Here is a 15315-nt window from a genome sequence, read left to right as displayed (position 1 = left end):
ATTAGAGTGCACAGAAGACTGAAAGACTTTCCTGACTGTTATCCTCTGTTAACTGCGTATCCCATTGAGCAAGACAATGATAAAATGTCATGAGATGACAGTGTATTTTTTTGTTGTAGATGTCTCAATTGGGATACAGGATATGCAATTTTTAATGCAATGTAGGTTTGGTTGCATTAGTGAGTTAATAAAAATGTAGCTGGTTGTGTAAAACACAGTATATCGATATATAATAATATAAAAATAACATCAAAATATCAATATATTTATTGCAGTCCTTTGAATCTAACCATATCGTGGCTTGGTTTGAGGTATCGGCAAATGTCGCATCGTTGGCAAAGAGAATCAATGTCAGATTGAAACGTGGTGAAACGTCTGATTTACAACCCAAATTTTTACACTGACAACTGTTAATTTTGCATAACAGATTTGACAAACAAATGAAATTTAAAAGTAATGCAGTTTAAAACTTTGCTATTTCCATCCCAAACTGGCTCAACTCAGTGCAGCGCACCATGGATATTTTCCTAGCCCTCCATCTTCCCCAGCACCACCTGCCTAGATCTGCTAGGGGGTTCTCCCTACTTTCCTTGCAGCAGCTCGCTTTCTATTAACCGTATTTATGTGTGTGTTACAGCAGTAGCCTTCACTCATGCAGCAGCAGCGTAGCAGGTCTAGTCCTCCAAGACTAAGCCTATGTACATTCCATTCTTATCAATAAATGCTGTTTAAATCTATTCCGAGAGTTGTCATGATTGAACTGGTATAAAGAGCGGACAATATCAGATTTGAGTTTTACATCTTATTTAATGGTTAATTAAAAATTGGCAGTGCTGCAGTGACAGCAACTAAACCATTGTGCCGCCTACATTACATGCTGTCTGCTCAATTAACCAAGAAGTATCAGCTATTATGTGAGGGTTTTGAAATATTTGGAATAAAGGCACCCAGTCTTTATGAAGCTGTTGTCATTGTGTGTGTTTGAAAGAAACAATATAGCACAGAACATTTAATTCTCAGTGCCAATGTGTATAATTATCAGAATACTGAACTTATATAATTTTATAAATTTAAAATAATTCATAATATAATTAATTAATTTGTTTTGATTATACTTAATTAAATTAATAAAGGAGATTTTAAAATAGAATACAAATTTTATTACCTAACAGGAAGGGTTCGGTCCCCCTTGCGTCGATCCATCTCTCTCTGTGGAACTGGATACCATCTAAAGTTGAGTTTCCAGTTGAATCCCCCATAGGTCATATCTGAGCCGGCCATATACTCAAATGTCTCATCACTGATGACATCAATGATAGGGCAGACCACAGCCCTCCTAGAATGACAAACAAAAATAGCCCATTTACCTTCAACTGGGCACTGCAGTGAAAATTATTTCTATTTTTCAACATATCAAATTAATTACAGTCATATACCAATCACTGACAATGATCAACAAAACATGAGAAAGTAAAAAAAAAAAAAAAAAGATAAGCCAAAATGTTCTCTAAACATGGACATTTTTTTTTTACAGTTCCTTTTCACTAAGTTCTACAAACTTATTAATAAATCCTTTGATATTGTTTGTCTACAAAGCAGTAAGTTAACTTCTTCAGGTAACAGAAGAGACTATTTAATATTATGACTTTTGCAGACTGGCAAAAAATGGTTAATGGAGTTAATACCACTGGATTAACGTACAAGCATAATTCACTCCAAGATAGTCACAACAAAGGTATTTGAAGCAAGCAAATAAATACACCTAAAGAACGTTCAAACAATCATAGCACTCTAAGATCCTGGATTCAAGTGAATGTCAGGTTTACTGGACATTATCTGCAGTATAGCAGACTAATCCTAAACACATTTACAAATAGAAACAGTGCATTGTAGCTCATGCTTCCATGTAAACTGGATGAACACCTCCAGCTTCAGCAACACTAGACTGATTCTGATCAATTCAAACTCAATGCACAAACTGCAAATGACCAACTCATCTCTTACTGCTCAGTGATTTTCTCAGACAGGGAAGTAAAAATCTTTAAAGCATGCAGCACAGCACATGCTCGAACAGAGAAGTTTTCTGTATCAAACCACAGGCGCACCAGGGCATGAGGCTGAGCGACACAGCTTCCAAGAATATAAGTGTCTGAGTGTGTGTGCTCGGTAGAGTAACAGGATATTCATAGTAATGTAATTCTGAATCTACTGTATGTTCTTTAACTGAATCTGTGTGAATGTAATAAAGATCACTTTACAAATGGACATCACAACTACTGATGGGTAAAAGGATTATATTTTGAGAAACCGTGAACTAAAGCAGCTGGAAAGGTAAGCATTCAAAGCAAGCTGAATAAGCAGTAGAACAAATTCGTACTTAACCCTCTGGGGTCTGAGGATTTTTGGGGCCCTGGAGAAGTTGACATGCCCTGACATTTGTGCTTTTTTCAGTTGTTCATAAACATATTAATGGAAAAGGGTCATTATACTGTATTCAGCAAGAACTAGGCTACCATAATATGTGAGCTACATGTTTGTATTTTTTAAGAAATAACGTTTATGCGTGGCTATTGAAAAAAAAAAAAAAAAAAACTTAAGTCACTGAAATAAGGCCACAAAACTAATATTATATATGTGTTCACAAGACTTCTGGGTTGTAGACTAGAGTTTTTGCTTCAAAATGATGTAAAAATTATCCTGCCTACTCGTTTATGTAAAACAATATATAGATTTAAATTTTGTAAGACTTTTTGTCAGGAAACACAGTATGCGTGGAGGCGTGAATCTTCATGAATATGTTAATAATGCTGAGAAGACTAAGACCTGCATAATGACCCGCATAATTTGCCCTTTCAGTCAGGTAGGCTATGTGCAAATACCCTCTGTGATCATGCTGATGTTACGGTTGCTGCACAACCAGACACGACAGAGACGAAGATAACGATAATAGCGATACTTTAATAATACACGGGAGATTACTACAGAGGGAACAGCATTTACACATGAACGAGAACGGACAAGGAGTGAAGGAGAACACTAGGTATATATACACAAGAGACTAACAAAGGGAACTAAACAAGGTGATGAGATAATTAACTAGACACAGGTGGAACAAGTGAACTAATCAGACTGGGGAAAACTGGGTCACAGGGGAAACAGAAACAGCAGATATGTGACAGTTCGCCCCCTCCCGGATAGGCGCGTCCTCGCGCCGTCAGAGTCCAACAGAGGAGGGAGGGGGCTCTGGAGGAGTAAAACAAGTCCACAGAACACAAAAACAGTCCAAGGGGGAGTGGAGGGTGGGAGGATCCAGGGGACAGCCTGAAGCAGAGGAAGCCGGAACATGACCCAGGCCACAGTCAGCATGATGTTCCTTGGCGGTGGTGCAGGAGGGAGGAGCCATGGAGGAGACAGGGGTACTTCATCCTGCGGCGCTGACAGCCACGGTGGAGAACCAGACGGAGCCGAAGAGACACGGAGCCTGGGTGACACCGAAGATCCGGAGGGCCGTGGTGGAGCTGACGGCTCATGGGACTGAGGCGGAGATGGGGCAAAGGAAGACCTCTGTGGAGCCAGTGCGACCGAGGATAACGGAGGAGCTGGAGGGAAGGCAGAGCCCGGTGGAGCCGGAGGGATGGAGGGCAGAGGTGCAACCGGCAGCCAGAAATCCCGAGGTGGAACCAGGGTGATGCCTGACCAAAGCGCAGCCGGTGAGACGAGGAAGCCTGGAGGAGCAGGTGGGATGACGTGCCACAGTGGAGCTGAGGGCGCGATGAGCCAAAGCGAAACCAACGGTCATAGGATCCAGGTGGAGTCTGGGTTTCTGTGACTGGAGGTGAAGACAGGGGATCCTTACGCCAAGGCCATGCTGGAGACTGGAAGCCCCGCAGCGAATCCGCAGCATCGTGAAGAGGCGGCTGAGGAGGAGATGAGGGGCGGACAGGAACCAGAGGAGTCACAGCAGTAGAAGTAGGTTGGTGAAATAGAGGAGGTGGGAGAGGGAGGCTGGGTGGGTAATCTGCAGACATAGGAGGCGCTGGAGATACATAGGGTACAGGAGATACAGGGAACACTGGAGAAACTTGGAGAACAGGAGATACAGGGGTGTCTGCAGAAATGACCTCAGAAAACCAGTCTATTAAATCCTCCTCAAAATAATTAAATTGTCTCCCAGTGTCCATATAGCTTTTGCACTCAGCAGTGGGAGTGTAGGCGGGGCTTCCTTCCGAGCCCTCAAGCTCCACTAAAACTCCCTCGGGGACGGGCGTTGTTGCCGACTCGCTCACCTGGTCAGACATCATAACGGGCTCTGGCTCCGGGGTGAAGCACGGCTCAGCTGGGCTCGCTGGCGCTTTCTCCGCGGCAGGCACAGGCTCCGTGTCTGTGGTGGAATCAGGCTTCAGCTCCGTCTGGCTGGGCGTAAGCTGACTGGGCGCTGGGTTTGGTGGAGTGGTGCTGATAGGCTCCGCTGGGCCGATGGTGAACGCCGAGTTGTTGTTTTTCAGCACCCACTCCACACATGCGGCGAAATCTTTCTGTGGACCGCTCCCTGGGAGGCGTGCACGGGACCGCTCGCTCAGGCTGGCGATGTAGAAAACACAGAGCGAGCGGTCAGGATAGTTTGTGAGGCACGCCAACTCCAAAAAGTCCATGGTGTGTTCCTCCAGGGAGCGGTCCTTCTGCTCCAGGCATAAAAGGGAAACAGCAGGTTCCATAAAGACGGGGAAAAAATAAACGAAAGAAAACACCGCAAAAAATAAACAGTATTGGTCCGTTCTTCTGTTACGGTTGCTGCACAACCAGACACGACAGAGACGAAGATAACGGTAATAGCGATACTTTAATAATACACGGGAGATTACTACAGAGGGAACAGCATTTACACATGAACGAGAACGGACAAGGAGTGAAGGAGAACACTAGGTATATATACACAAGAGACTAACAAAGGGAACTAAACAAGGTGATGAGATAATTAACTAGACACAGGTGGAACAAGTGAACTAATCAGACTGGGGAAAACTGGGTCACAGGGGAAACAGAAACAGCAGATATGTGACAGCTGATAACAGTATTAACGTTAATATAATGTCTTCTCTTGACAAAAAAACATGATTTTTGTGATCTCATGCATGCACATATTATTGCACATCATGTGAAGAAAATTTTGTATAGGCCTAGTACAGTTTAAATTATTATATGTTTTTTTTTTTTTTTTTTTTTTTCTCAAGTCTCTAACCAAATAATGTTTTTCTATTTTAATATACTTTAAAATATAATGTATTTCTGTGATGCAAAGCATCTGAACATTTATGTTACCCGTATGGCATTTCATATAGGCTATTATATTTGTTATATTATATAGCCTAAATGTTAATGTGTAGTTGACAAACTATACATCATTAAAAAGATCTAAGACTCAAGCTTCACATTTTGATCTCTGTTTTACTCTTATAGTGACCGTAATTTGTAAATAGCCTATGCGTCAGGAGTTATGAATATGAAAAACTGAATTGTTACCTTTGACAAAACAACATTCATCGGCTTTTAGCTTAAAAGCATGCACATTTGGAGAAATATTGATGGATTCTCATATGTTTATGTCAATTTTCTATACAGAGGAGTAATATTTATTCAATATTTATTGCCATCACTCATTTTTTTTGTTATTAGTATTCACTAAGTTACAGTTCATTTTCTGAGAACTATCAGATTGGACTTCGTTCAGAGGGAGATGACAGATCACGCATCATGTTTGTTTTCTTTATTTTGCAAAATGCACAACATTTTGTTTTTAATATGATTGTACAAAAAAAAAGATATTTCACAGATTAAAATGGTGTATAACTCTTAATTGTATGTGCAAAACTGACAGAGTATTTTGAGTCTCTTTCATACTGATAAGAAAAAGAGCAAGGTAGTATCGCCGGCGCAACCAGCTGACCTCCGAGTGTTAAGTTGATTATTGGTTCAATTTTACGTGAGTATAAATGTTTCTGTGGACTTTCACCTAAACTTTAAAACATTTGGACCCTTTCACTACATTCTTATATTAAACTACAAACAACAATGCAGTTGCAAGTGTACTGTATGTAGTGGTCCAGGGGCCTCAGCACATTTTCAAAGATGGCTTAGAATTATTTAAAATGAGACAAAAACTTTCAAATAAGCTAAAACCCTTAAAAGTCAGGATTTAAGCTGACACCTTTTTTTCTTTTTTTCTTTTTTTACCATAACTGCCATTTAAGAACCGTGTTTTCACAATCTTGGAAAACCTGGATATATGAGGAAAATTTAAAAGTGTGATTTCTAGACCTGAAGATTATGATTACCCCTCCATCTGGAACAACAAATAAATAATATAGATAATAATGGGAAAAATAACACATCAGGCAAGAATGGCATTCATAAACAAAAAAGCTTTTTATGAATATCTCCGCTACGCTGAGAATTCTTCACTTTTGCAATGCCTATACAGTTAAGTTCTTAGGTACTGTAAAAATAAGGTGGACAGAATTCAAAGTTAGGGACTCAGGAATATAGTGTTGTCTTCAGTTCGAGTCAAGTGCACTCACCTGTCCTCTTTGATTCGGGCCAGCAGCGGTTCTAGCCACCCTACAGTGCACTCACAGTGGGCGTCCAGGAAGGTGATGACCTGCCCTCGTGTGGCAGCTGCACCCCTCAGCCGTGCTCGAATCAAACCGGATCGCTGTTCCATCCTCAAAATTCTTACTGGAACCTCCAGAGTTGTAACATAGTCTTCCAATTTCTTCTTTAGAAAATCTTGGGGAAAAACAACAAACAAAAAACATCTACATAGATGAGATTATGGTGGACAATGCATCTTAATGTTGCACTACTGAGGTCTCTAAGAAGCTGAATGACATTTATGCACTAAATGGACTGTATAAAAACTAAAATTCTGCCATTGACTGGTAGTGTGATACCAAAGGAACAACTCAACATTATTATTAATACGAGCGTTATTAATACGATCAGTAAATCAAATGATGTGATTATGACCTCTCTCGCTGGCATCATCCACCAGTAGTATCTCAAGCAGCAGGTGTCTGGGCGAGCGGTTTATTGCGCTGTGTATGGTTCTTAGGAGTGTACTCCATGCCTCATTATGAAACACAATCACAATGCTGGTGTTTGGAAGGTCATCGGGATATGTCTTCGTCTTACAGCTGAGAAAAAAACCAGAACAGAGTCAAGTCAGTCAATTTTATTTGTTTTTTCACAATACATATTGTGCAAAAGCAGATTTACAGACAATCTATGCTAATGTTTATGAAATGTTAATATTTGTATGCCTTGCATTTAGCACATTAGAGCTGACAAAATACAGATTACTTTTTGCGGCAATATAAACAATCAAGCAACCAAGATTTGCTATATAGTATATATTGCTTTACGTGAGTGTACTGAATATATGCAGGTAAAGTTGGATGTATATCCAACCTTAAACATAACAGTGGGCAATAATATAATAGTTTACATTTTGCAATGATATAAACAAGCAGTTGACATTTGCTATAGTATATATGGCTTATGTTGAGTGTTATTAATTAGTTATGTGGTGACATGACAATACTGTTTCCTTAAAAGACCATATGGTTAAAATTCCAATAAAGATTGAAAACATTGTTATGGTCTTAGTAGAGTATATTGTGAATCATTCTATCATTTTGTGCTTTCAAGACACATTTGTCCCAGGTTGCATTAATACAACATTGAATCATTGTCGCTGATCACCGATTTCATACAAACATAAAATCAACTCTTCAGCAATTACATTTAATTACATAAAACTTGCAGCAGATGCTGAAATATATGTTTTTTATGCATGTTGTTTATATGTTGCTTGCAAATTCTTGTAATTACTTGGAATATATGGCTATTGAACGGCTCTCATTAGAGAAAGATGCTTTTTGTAAGCAAAATGGTAATTATGGTATCTAAATGTCTAGCAAGCCGAATACTGACCCCTGCGTCACATACATACAGTGAAAATAACATGAAATGGTCCCCATCACAAATCAGCCAAAATCACTTCAGTTATAGAATATGGTCTTTCTCTTCCATTAAATGAAAAAAAAAAAAAGAAAAAAAAACTGTATCAAGCATTGCAAAGAGAGTGACAAGTGTATTCTGCTGCTGGCTTAATGTAGCAACAGTAGCTAGTGGTCTAGTGTCACCAAGAGATCCTAAATAAAGCATGAAACTGCACTAAAGATGGAGTGAGCTGAAAAACAGAGACAATGAGAGAGAGAACGAAAAGAGATGGGTGAATAAATGGATGAGCAGCTGGGGAAAGAGGTTAATAGTTCTGCTTCTCTTTGTGTGCACAGACAGGATGGGGGCAAAAGGGTACAAACTGGAGGCAGATTACAGATGATGGCATGCAGCATCTATCTATGAATATCAGCCAAGGGCGACCCACAGGAGATTTCTGCTGTAGGCAGTGAGTGAATTGGACAAACAATAGTGCTGCTGAGTTATTTTACTACACTATTATACCAATGTTGTTGCTCTGGGAGACAAATGGATTTAATCTTACCCCAAGGAGATTTCTTACATGTTTTCTAAAGTATTCATTAGCAGTGCTTACTATGGCTGTTACTATTGCTCACAGCTACGATTAGTGATTTGAAAAAACCCATAACCCCAAAGTATTAAACTGAAGCATGTAACTCATACCACACTGTAGTATGGACATAAATGTTTCCTCAAATCAAGCACCTTGTTGGCTGTTAATTGCGTAAGTGATCTGGCATTTTCAACAATTTTGATGTTCAGCTGACAATTTTCACCTGGTAGATAAAACGGCAATATATCTATAGAGGCTAGAATTTCTAGACTTGGAGGTGTGCTCTTTTAACTTGGGCTGGTAAGCAACCATTTGCCAACCATCTTTAATATCCAAGAAACACATTAGCAAACTTATAGCAACATTGGTGTACCACCTAATATCGCGGTAGTGAATGTTGTATGGCCAAGAACCACTGACATTTTCTTCAGGAAGTGTAAAATCTCGTTGTTCTCCTCCCTCTTTCTTTCTCAGTGCAATGAAAAAGGTCTTTGTTTACAGAATCCAAAGAGCCATTTGAGTTACATAATGAAATCCCAGAGAGCTGTTAGAGCAAAACATGCCACATTCATCTGCTGTGTTTGAGTTATGCCACCGTTCAGCAAACTGAAAGATGTCACCCCTTCCTGCACTCATTGATGTATGATTCTCTTTGAAGAAACATTTGCTCGGCAGTTTACCAAAGATCTGGCATTTTCATTCCCTGTTTCTTCCAATTTGTTTGACCTTAAAGGGTTAGTTCACCCAAAAATGAAAATTCTGTCATTTATTACTTACCCTCATGCCGTTCCACACCCGTAAGACCTTTGTTAATCTTCAGAACACAAATTAAGATATTAAGAAATCCGATGGCTCCGTGAGGCCTCCATAGGGAGCAATGACACTTCCTCTCTCAAGATCCATAAAGGTACTAAAAACACATTTTAATCGGTTCATGTGAGTACAGTAGTTCAATATTAATATTATAAAGCGACAAGAATATTTTTGGAGCGCCAAAAAATAACGACTTATTTAAAACAATGCTTCAGGAAACATCGGAGCACAAATGAATCAGTGTATTGAATCTTCTGTTCGGAGCGCCAAAGTTACGTGATTTCAGCCGTTTGACACGCGATCTGAATCATGATTTGATACACTGATTCATTTGTGCTCCGAATCTTCCTGAAGCAGTGTTTTGAAATCGGCCATCACTATATAAGTCGTTATTTAGATATTCTCATCGCTTTATAATATTAATATTGAACCACTGTACTCACATGAACCGATTTAAATATGTTTTTAGTACCTTTATGGATCTTGAGAGAGGAAATGTCATTGCTCCCTATGGAGGCCTCACGGAGCCATCAGATTTCAACTAACATATCTTAATTTGTGTTCCGAAGATGAACGAAGGTTTTACGGGTGTGGAACAGCATGATCGAGGGTGAGTAATAAATGACAGAATTTTCTTTTTTAGGTGAACTAACCATTTAATGCTTTTAATACCCTAAAGAGAATGTGTAGTGACAGTTAAATGCTTCAGGAAACTCTACAATTAAAACGTTTACTATTTATAATAATATTAATAATATTAATAATGAACAGTAACTAAACAATATGTTTTCATCCTTACTACCTATTCTTATTAACAAATAACAAAATGGATGTTTAAAACATTTAAACTCAATTCAATAATTTAAATCTAAATTTATAAAAGTTGTGCCAGGCTTGTGTATTTGTGGTTGATGTTTGTCTACAACAGTGGTTCCCAAACTTTTTAGATTGGAGTACCACCTGAAGGGTTTACCATACTTCTGGGTACCCCCTCTCTTCCACTTAGCCTGCAGTCACACCTTTACCATTGAGGAACAATATTTGTCCCCTAAATAGATTTTCCAGTGCATATTTTTACCTTTATGATTAACTTTATCAAATAAATAATGCTTTAAATAAAAAAATGTTCAATAGAGAAATATGCAATGATGGTAAAAATGAAGTGATACTTTCAAATATTAAACTAAAACCGCCAGTAGGTGGCGGCAAGTCACTGTTTTTATGAGTGAGTCATTGGGTCATTCATTCAGTAACAAAGCAAGTGGCTGTATTTATGAATGAAACATTGAATCATTGACTCTCACAATTCGTTCAAAGCTGCAGAATTGTTCACAAAACACTGATGTGTGTTGTAGTTCAGCTGTGGCTTTCATTGGAACTATTATTTAGTTGCAAAATAGAGTGCATGTACGGAGAATACAGTACTGAGAGTACTGTGTTTAAAATGTACGTTTTTGACCTGTTGTATAATAATCAATGTCACATTTGCAATCATGTGGATATTTGGGAACAATTGCATTCCTGCTCATTATTAACATTAAATACAAGAACTCACACAAGGTACGTTTTTGTATCAAAGAAAGTTTGAATCTTAAATCGACCTCAATCCACTATCTGTTTCTATATTTGTTCTTCATGCGAGTAAGTGCTAAATCCCTACTTTTACAAAGGTGCATTGTCGAGAACGGCAGTAATTTAGCTTGATTTGCTAGACTCTGCCAAGTAGGGCTTGCTGTGGTGGACATCCAACTCCGCCCACATCCAAGTGTGACATTAGAAGCCACGCCCATGCCCAATATGTCACCTGGTGACTCCCCACTAAACCACTTCACCAGAAATCCCACCCTGCAGGTAATTTCATTGGTTACAGTGAGGGGTAGGTTTAGGGATTAGTGTTTGGTGTAGGCAATCAGTACTGTGATTGACATGACCAATAAAATCTTAAGAATCGGCTACAGGGCAGCATGGGCCTGGCTTCAGATGTCACATTTGGATGTGGGCCGGGTTGGATGTCCACCACAGGCTGCAGCGTGATGCTTCTCGACACTACCTATCATATGCATGCTGCTTTTGTGTATGCAGTCAGTTTTGACCACAAAAGATGAGGTAATTTGATTGGATGTCATGGATTTACAACATTTTGCCAGATGGAAATACATGCTCAGTTTTAATGTTATTAAATGTTTTATTTAATGTTATTTAATGTTATTAAATTTAAAGTAGGGTAGAATTAAATGAACTACTCAGCATTTTGTGTGCGTATCCCCTTCTGTCACCTCATGTACCCCCAGGGCTACGTGTACCCCAGTTTGGGAACCACTGGTCTACAATATTTCAGCTCAACTAACTAACACTAACACAACTGACTAATTGTCAATTCATAATCTTACCCTATTCTCCCAGAGAAATTGCAAGATTTAGAATGTATGTGTACAAAACCACAAAACTTTTACCACTGTGATGACAAATACCATATTGCATTCAGTGCACTCCAACCCATTATGTAATCATCATAGACCAATTGACAGCCAGCGCAAATTTTTCTAGAAAGTGGTCAGCTGTTTGGAACCACCGAAGCAAACTCTTAACGAACTTTGTTATGGCTGAATTTTGATCGAGTCACACCTGGGGCCTTATTTTGCTAACTTAAAGGGCACCTATGATGCCCCTTTTTACAAGATGTAAAATAAGTCTATGATGTTTTCAGAGTGTGTATGTGAAGTTTTAGCTCAAAATACACCACAGATAATTTTTTATAGCATGTTAAAATAGCCAGTTTTTGTGTATCCCTTTAATTGAAATGAGCTGCTGCTCCCAGCCCCCTTTCAAGAAGAGGGCAGAGCTTCAAGAGCTCATGCAACAAACAAACAAACAAACAAACAAACAGGACAATCTCAAGCACTGAAAATGCCAGAAACAGTGTCAGTAATGGTTCTCAAACCAGAGTCAGACAATTCTCTACAAAGTCAGAGAATATATGCTGCATGGAAACAGAACAGGTATAATTTAGTATAGTATAAATTATGTTGTCACCTTTCTTTTATCCACTATTAGTACAAGCCTGTTGTAGCAGACCATTGTGCATTGACCCTCCTTCACAAAGCAGTGTGGAGTGAAATGATTTGTGCTGACAAAAAAAAAAAAATAATAATAAAAAAATATGTTGGGGCACATTAGCTTAAAAAAAATTACAAACCCGATTCCAAAAAAGTTGGGACACTGTACAAATTGTGAATAAAAACAGAATGCAATGATGTGGAAGTTTCAAATTTCAATATTTTATTCAGAATACAACATAGATGACATATCAAATGTTTAAACTGAGAAAATGTATCATTTTAAGGGAAAAATAAGTTCATTTAAATTTCATGGCATCAACACATCTCAAAAAAGTTGGGACAAGGCTATGTTTACCACTGTGTGGCATCCCCTCTTCTTTTTATAACAGTCTGCAAACGTCTGGGGACTGAGGAGACAAGTTGCTCAAGTTTAGGAATAGGAATGTTGTCCCATTCTTGTCTAATACAGGCTTCTAGTTGCTCAACTGTCTTAGGTCTTCTTTGTTGCATCTTCCTCTTTATGATGTGCCAAATGTTTTCTATGGGTGAAAGATCTGGACTGCAGGCTGGCCATTTCAGTACCCGGATCCTTCTTCTATGCAGACATGATGTTGTAATTGATGCAAGGAAAATGCAAGGTCTTCCCTGAAAGAGACAACGTCTGGATGGGAGCATATGTTGTTCTAGAACTTGGATTTACCTTTCAGCATTGATGGTGCCTTTCCAGATGTGTAAGCTGCCCATGCCACACGCACTCATTCAACCCCATACCATCAGAGATGCAGACTGAGCGCTGATAACAACTTGGGTTGTCCTTGTCCTCTTTAGTCCTGATTACATGGCTTCCCAGTTTTCCAAAAGGAAACTTTGATTTGTCTGACCACAGAACAGATTTCCACTTTGCCACAGTCCATTTTAAATGAGCCTTGGCCCAGAGAAAACGCCTGTGCTTCTGGATCATGTTTAGATATGGCTTTTTTTTTTACCTATAAAGATTTAGCCGGCAACGGCGAATGGCACAGTGAATTGTGTTCCATCCTGACTTCTGAGAGACACTGCCACTCTGAGAGGCTCTTTTTATACCCAATCATGTTGCCAATTGACCTAATAAGTTGCAAATTTGTCCTCCAGCTGTTCCTTATATGTACATTTAACTTTTTCGGCCTCTTATTGCTACCTGTCCCAACTTTTTTGGAATGTGTAGCTCTCATGAAATCCAAAATGAGCCAATATTTGGCATGACATTTCAAAATGTCTCACTTTCAACATTTGATATGTTATCTATATTCTATTGTGAATAAAATATAAGTTTATGAGATTTGTAAATTATTGCATTCTTTTTTTTATTCACAATTTGTACAGTGTCCCAACTTTTTTGGAATCGGGTTTGTAATTCACTCACTGCATCCTCAGTGGCTCAGATGTTGTGAGAAAATGAAGACTCCTATGTTCACTATTACATCCAACAACAGAACACCGGGATTCCTTAGACATTGTTGTCAGTAAAGCTGCTTGAGTGTGGAGAAAATGGCAGACTCTCATGCAAAATTTTAAGTTTTTGGATGTAAGTAACAGCGTAGCGGGTCTTTTGGCAAATGTAACCATGAATTTCAAGGTAACCACATATGCCATCCATTCCATAAATACACAAAATGCAACTAGCCACAGAATCTCCATGTTTATAGTGAGTTTTGACTCTAAAAAATACATTAATGTTGTTTTTATTAAAAAATAAACATAAAAATTTTTTTTGTTTGAGTTTCTTGTCATTGTCTTTCTTGAAATCTTTCTTCATAAAACACAAAGGGCAAAAAATTAATGGTGATTTTTGTTGTTGGGATTTTGGCAGCTGATTGGATCCTCTGATTAGGATCATTAATGTGATCACGGAGCATTCGTCTGTGCAAACACACACATGCTCACCCGTCCAGCCTGACATCTGGCAGACTCCTGTTGAGTGCGATCATGTCACTAGCCATCAGGTTGAACTGATTGATTTTAAAGAGCTCTTTCATCTTGTCCTGATCTTCTTTGGGAATAATCACAGCCTTCCCCATTTCGCCTGGAGCCTCATGGGTGCGGGACATCACCGCTGGAACAGAGAAAGCAGGCTGACAGTCAGTATGGATTACACATAAAAAAATAAATAAAAAAATGCATGATACTCTGTCCTTTAGCCCAATCTGCCCATATATTTATTGCACACACATTGTGTCTCTGGTTGGTTTGTTACAAAAGTGTCAGCCATGACATCTAAAAAGGTGCAATGTGCTTTGAAATTAAAGGTAATTATAAAAGTAATTATTTAGGATTTTCTCAATCAATTCCCACTGAAAAATAAATAAATAAATAAAGTCCTGCCTTTCATTATTTCTTGTTGAGCATCCTTTTACACTTAGAAGCTATTTGCAATTTACTTCACATATGGAAATAATGGAAATGGCTTGTAAATACTTAAGCTCAGATATCACAACCACACATTGCACATGACTTGTGGTATATGAACACAAAGACTTTCAGAAACTTCACTGCAGCTAAAATCCATCTAAACTGGCAACAGTGTTCTGAACCATTGATCCATGTTATAGGATCTGTCAACACAACTTTCTGTCCTTGAAACTTGAAACTGACTTAACACTGTTATCAGAGATTACATACTATATGGACCTGTGTGTTAAAGATACACACACACACACACACACACACACACACAAAGGCTCATATAGCATGAAATTGGTGAAAATAGAGGTCATATTCGAGGAGAAAAAAATTGTTTTATTCATATGCCCGATCTGAGAAAAAAAAAAAAAAATTCAATTTAGTACAGTTGCTGATATTTGAAAATCTAAG

The 15315-nt window shown here is 38.7% G+C and overlaps 1 protein-coding gene across 2 annotated transcripts in view; it reads right to left on the bottom strand.

The window, feature by feature from the left end:
- galnt13 (polypeptide N-acetylgalactosaminyltransferase 13) overlaps positions 1 to 15315 on the bottom strand; it is a 37689-nt gene that overhangs the window by 15943 nt on the left and 6431 nt on the right. For both annotated transcript variants that reach the window (XM_067409587.1, XM_067409588.1), the window contains exons 2-5: positions 14389 to 14557; positions 7024 to 7190; positions 6576 to 6783; positions 1166 to 1336 (exon numbers count right to left, since the gene is read on the bottom strand). In XM_067409587.1, the coding sequence (XP_067265688.1) occupies positions 1166 to 1336; positions 6576 to 6783; positions 7024 to 7190; positions 14389 to 14557 (715 nt within the window). The remainder of the gene's footprint in view (positions 1 to 1165; positions 1337 to 6575; positions 6784 to 7023; positions 7191 to 14388; positions 14558 to 15315) is intronic.

Source organism: Chanodichthys erythropterus, chromosome 14, assembly GCF_024489055.1.
Source record: "Chanodichthys erythropterus isolate Z2021 chromosome 14, ASM2448905v1, whole genome shotgun sequence".
In the NCBI taxonomy this organism is placed as follows: Eukaryota; Metazoa; Chordata; class Actinopteri; order Cypriniformes; family Xenocyprididae; genus Chanodichthys; species Chanodichthys erythropterus.
This window is presented reverse-complemented; position numbering and strand designations above follow the sequence as displayed.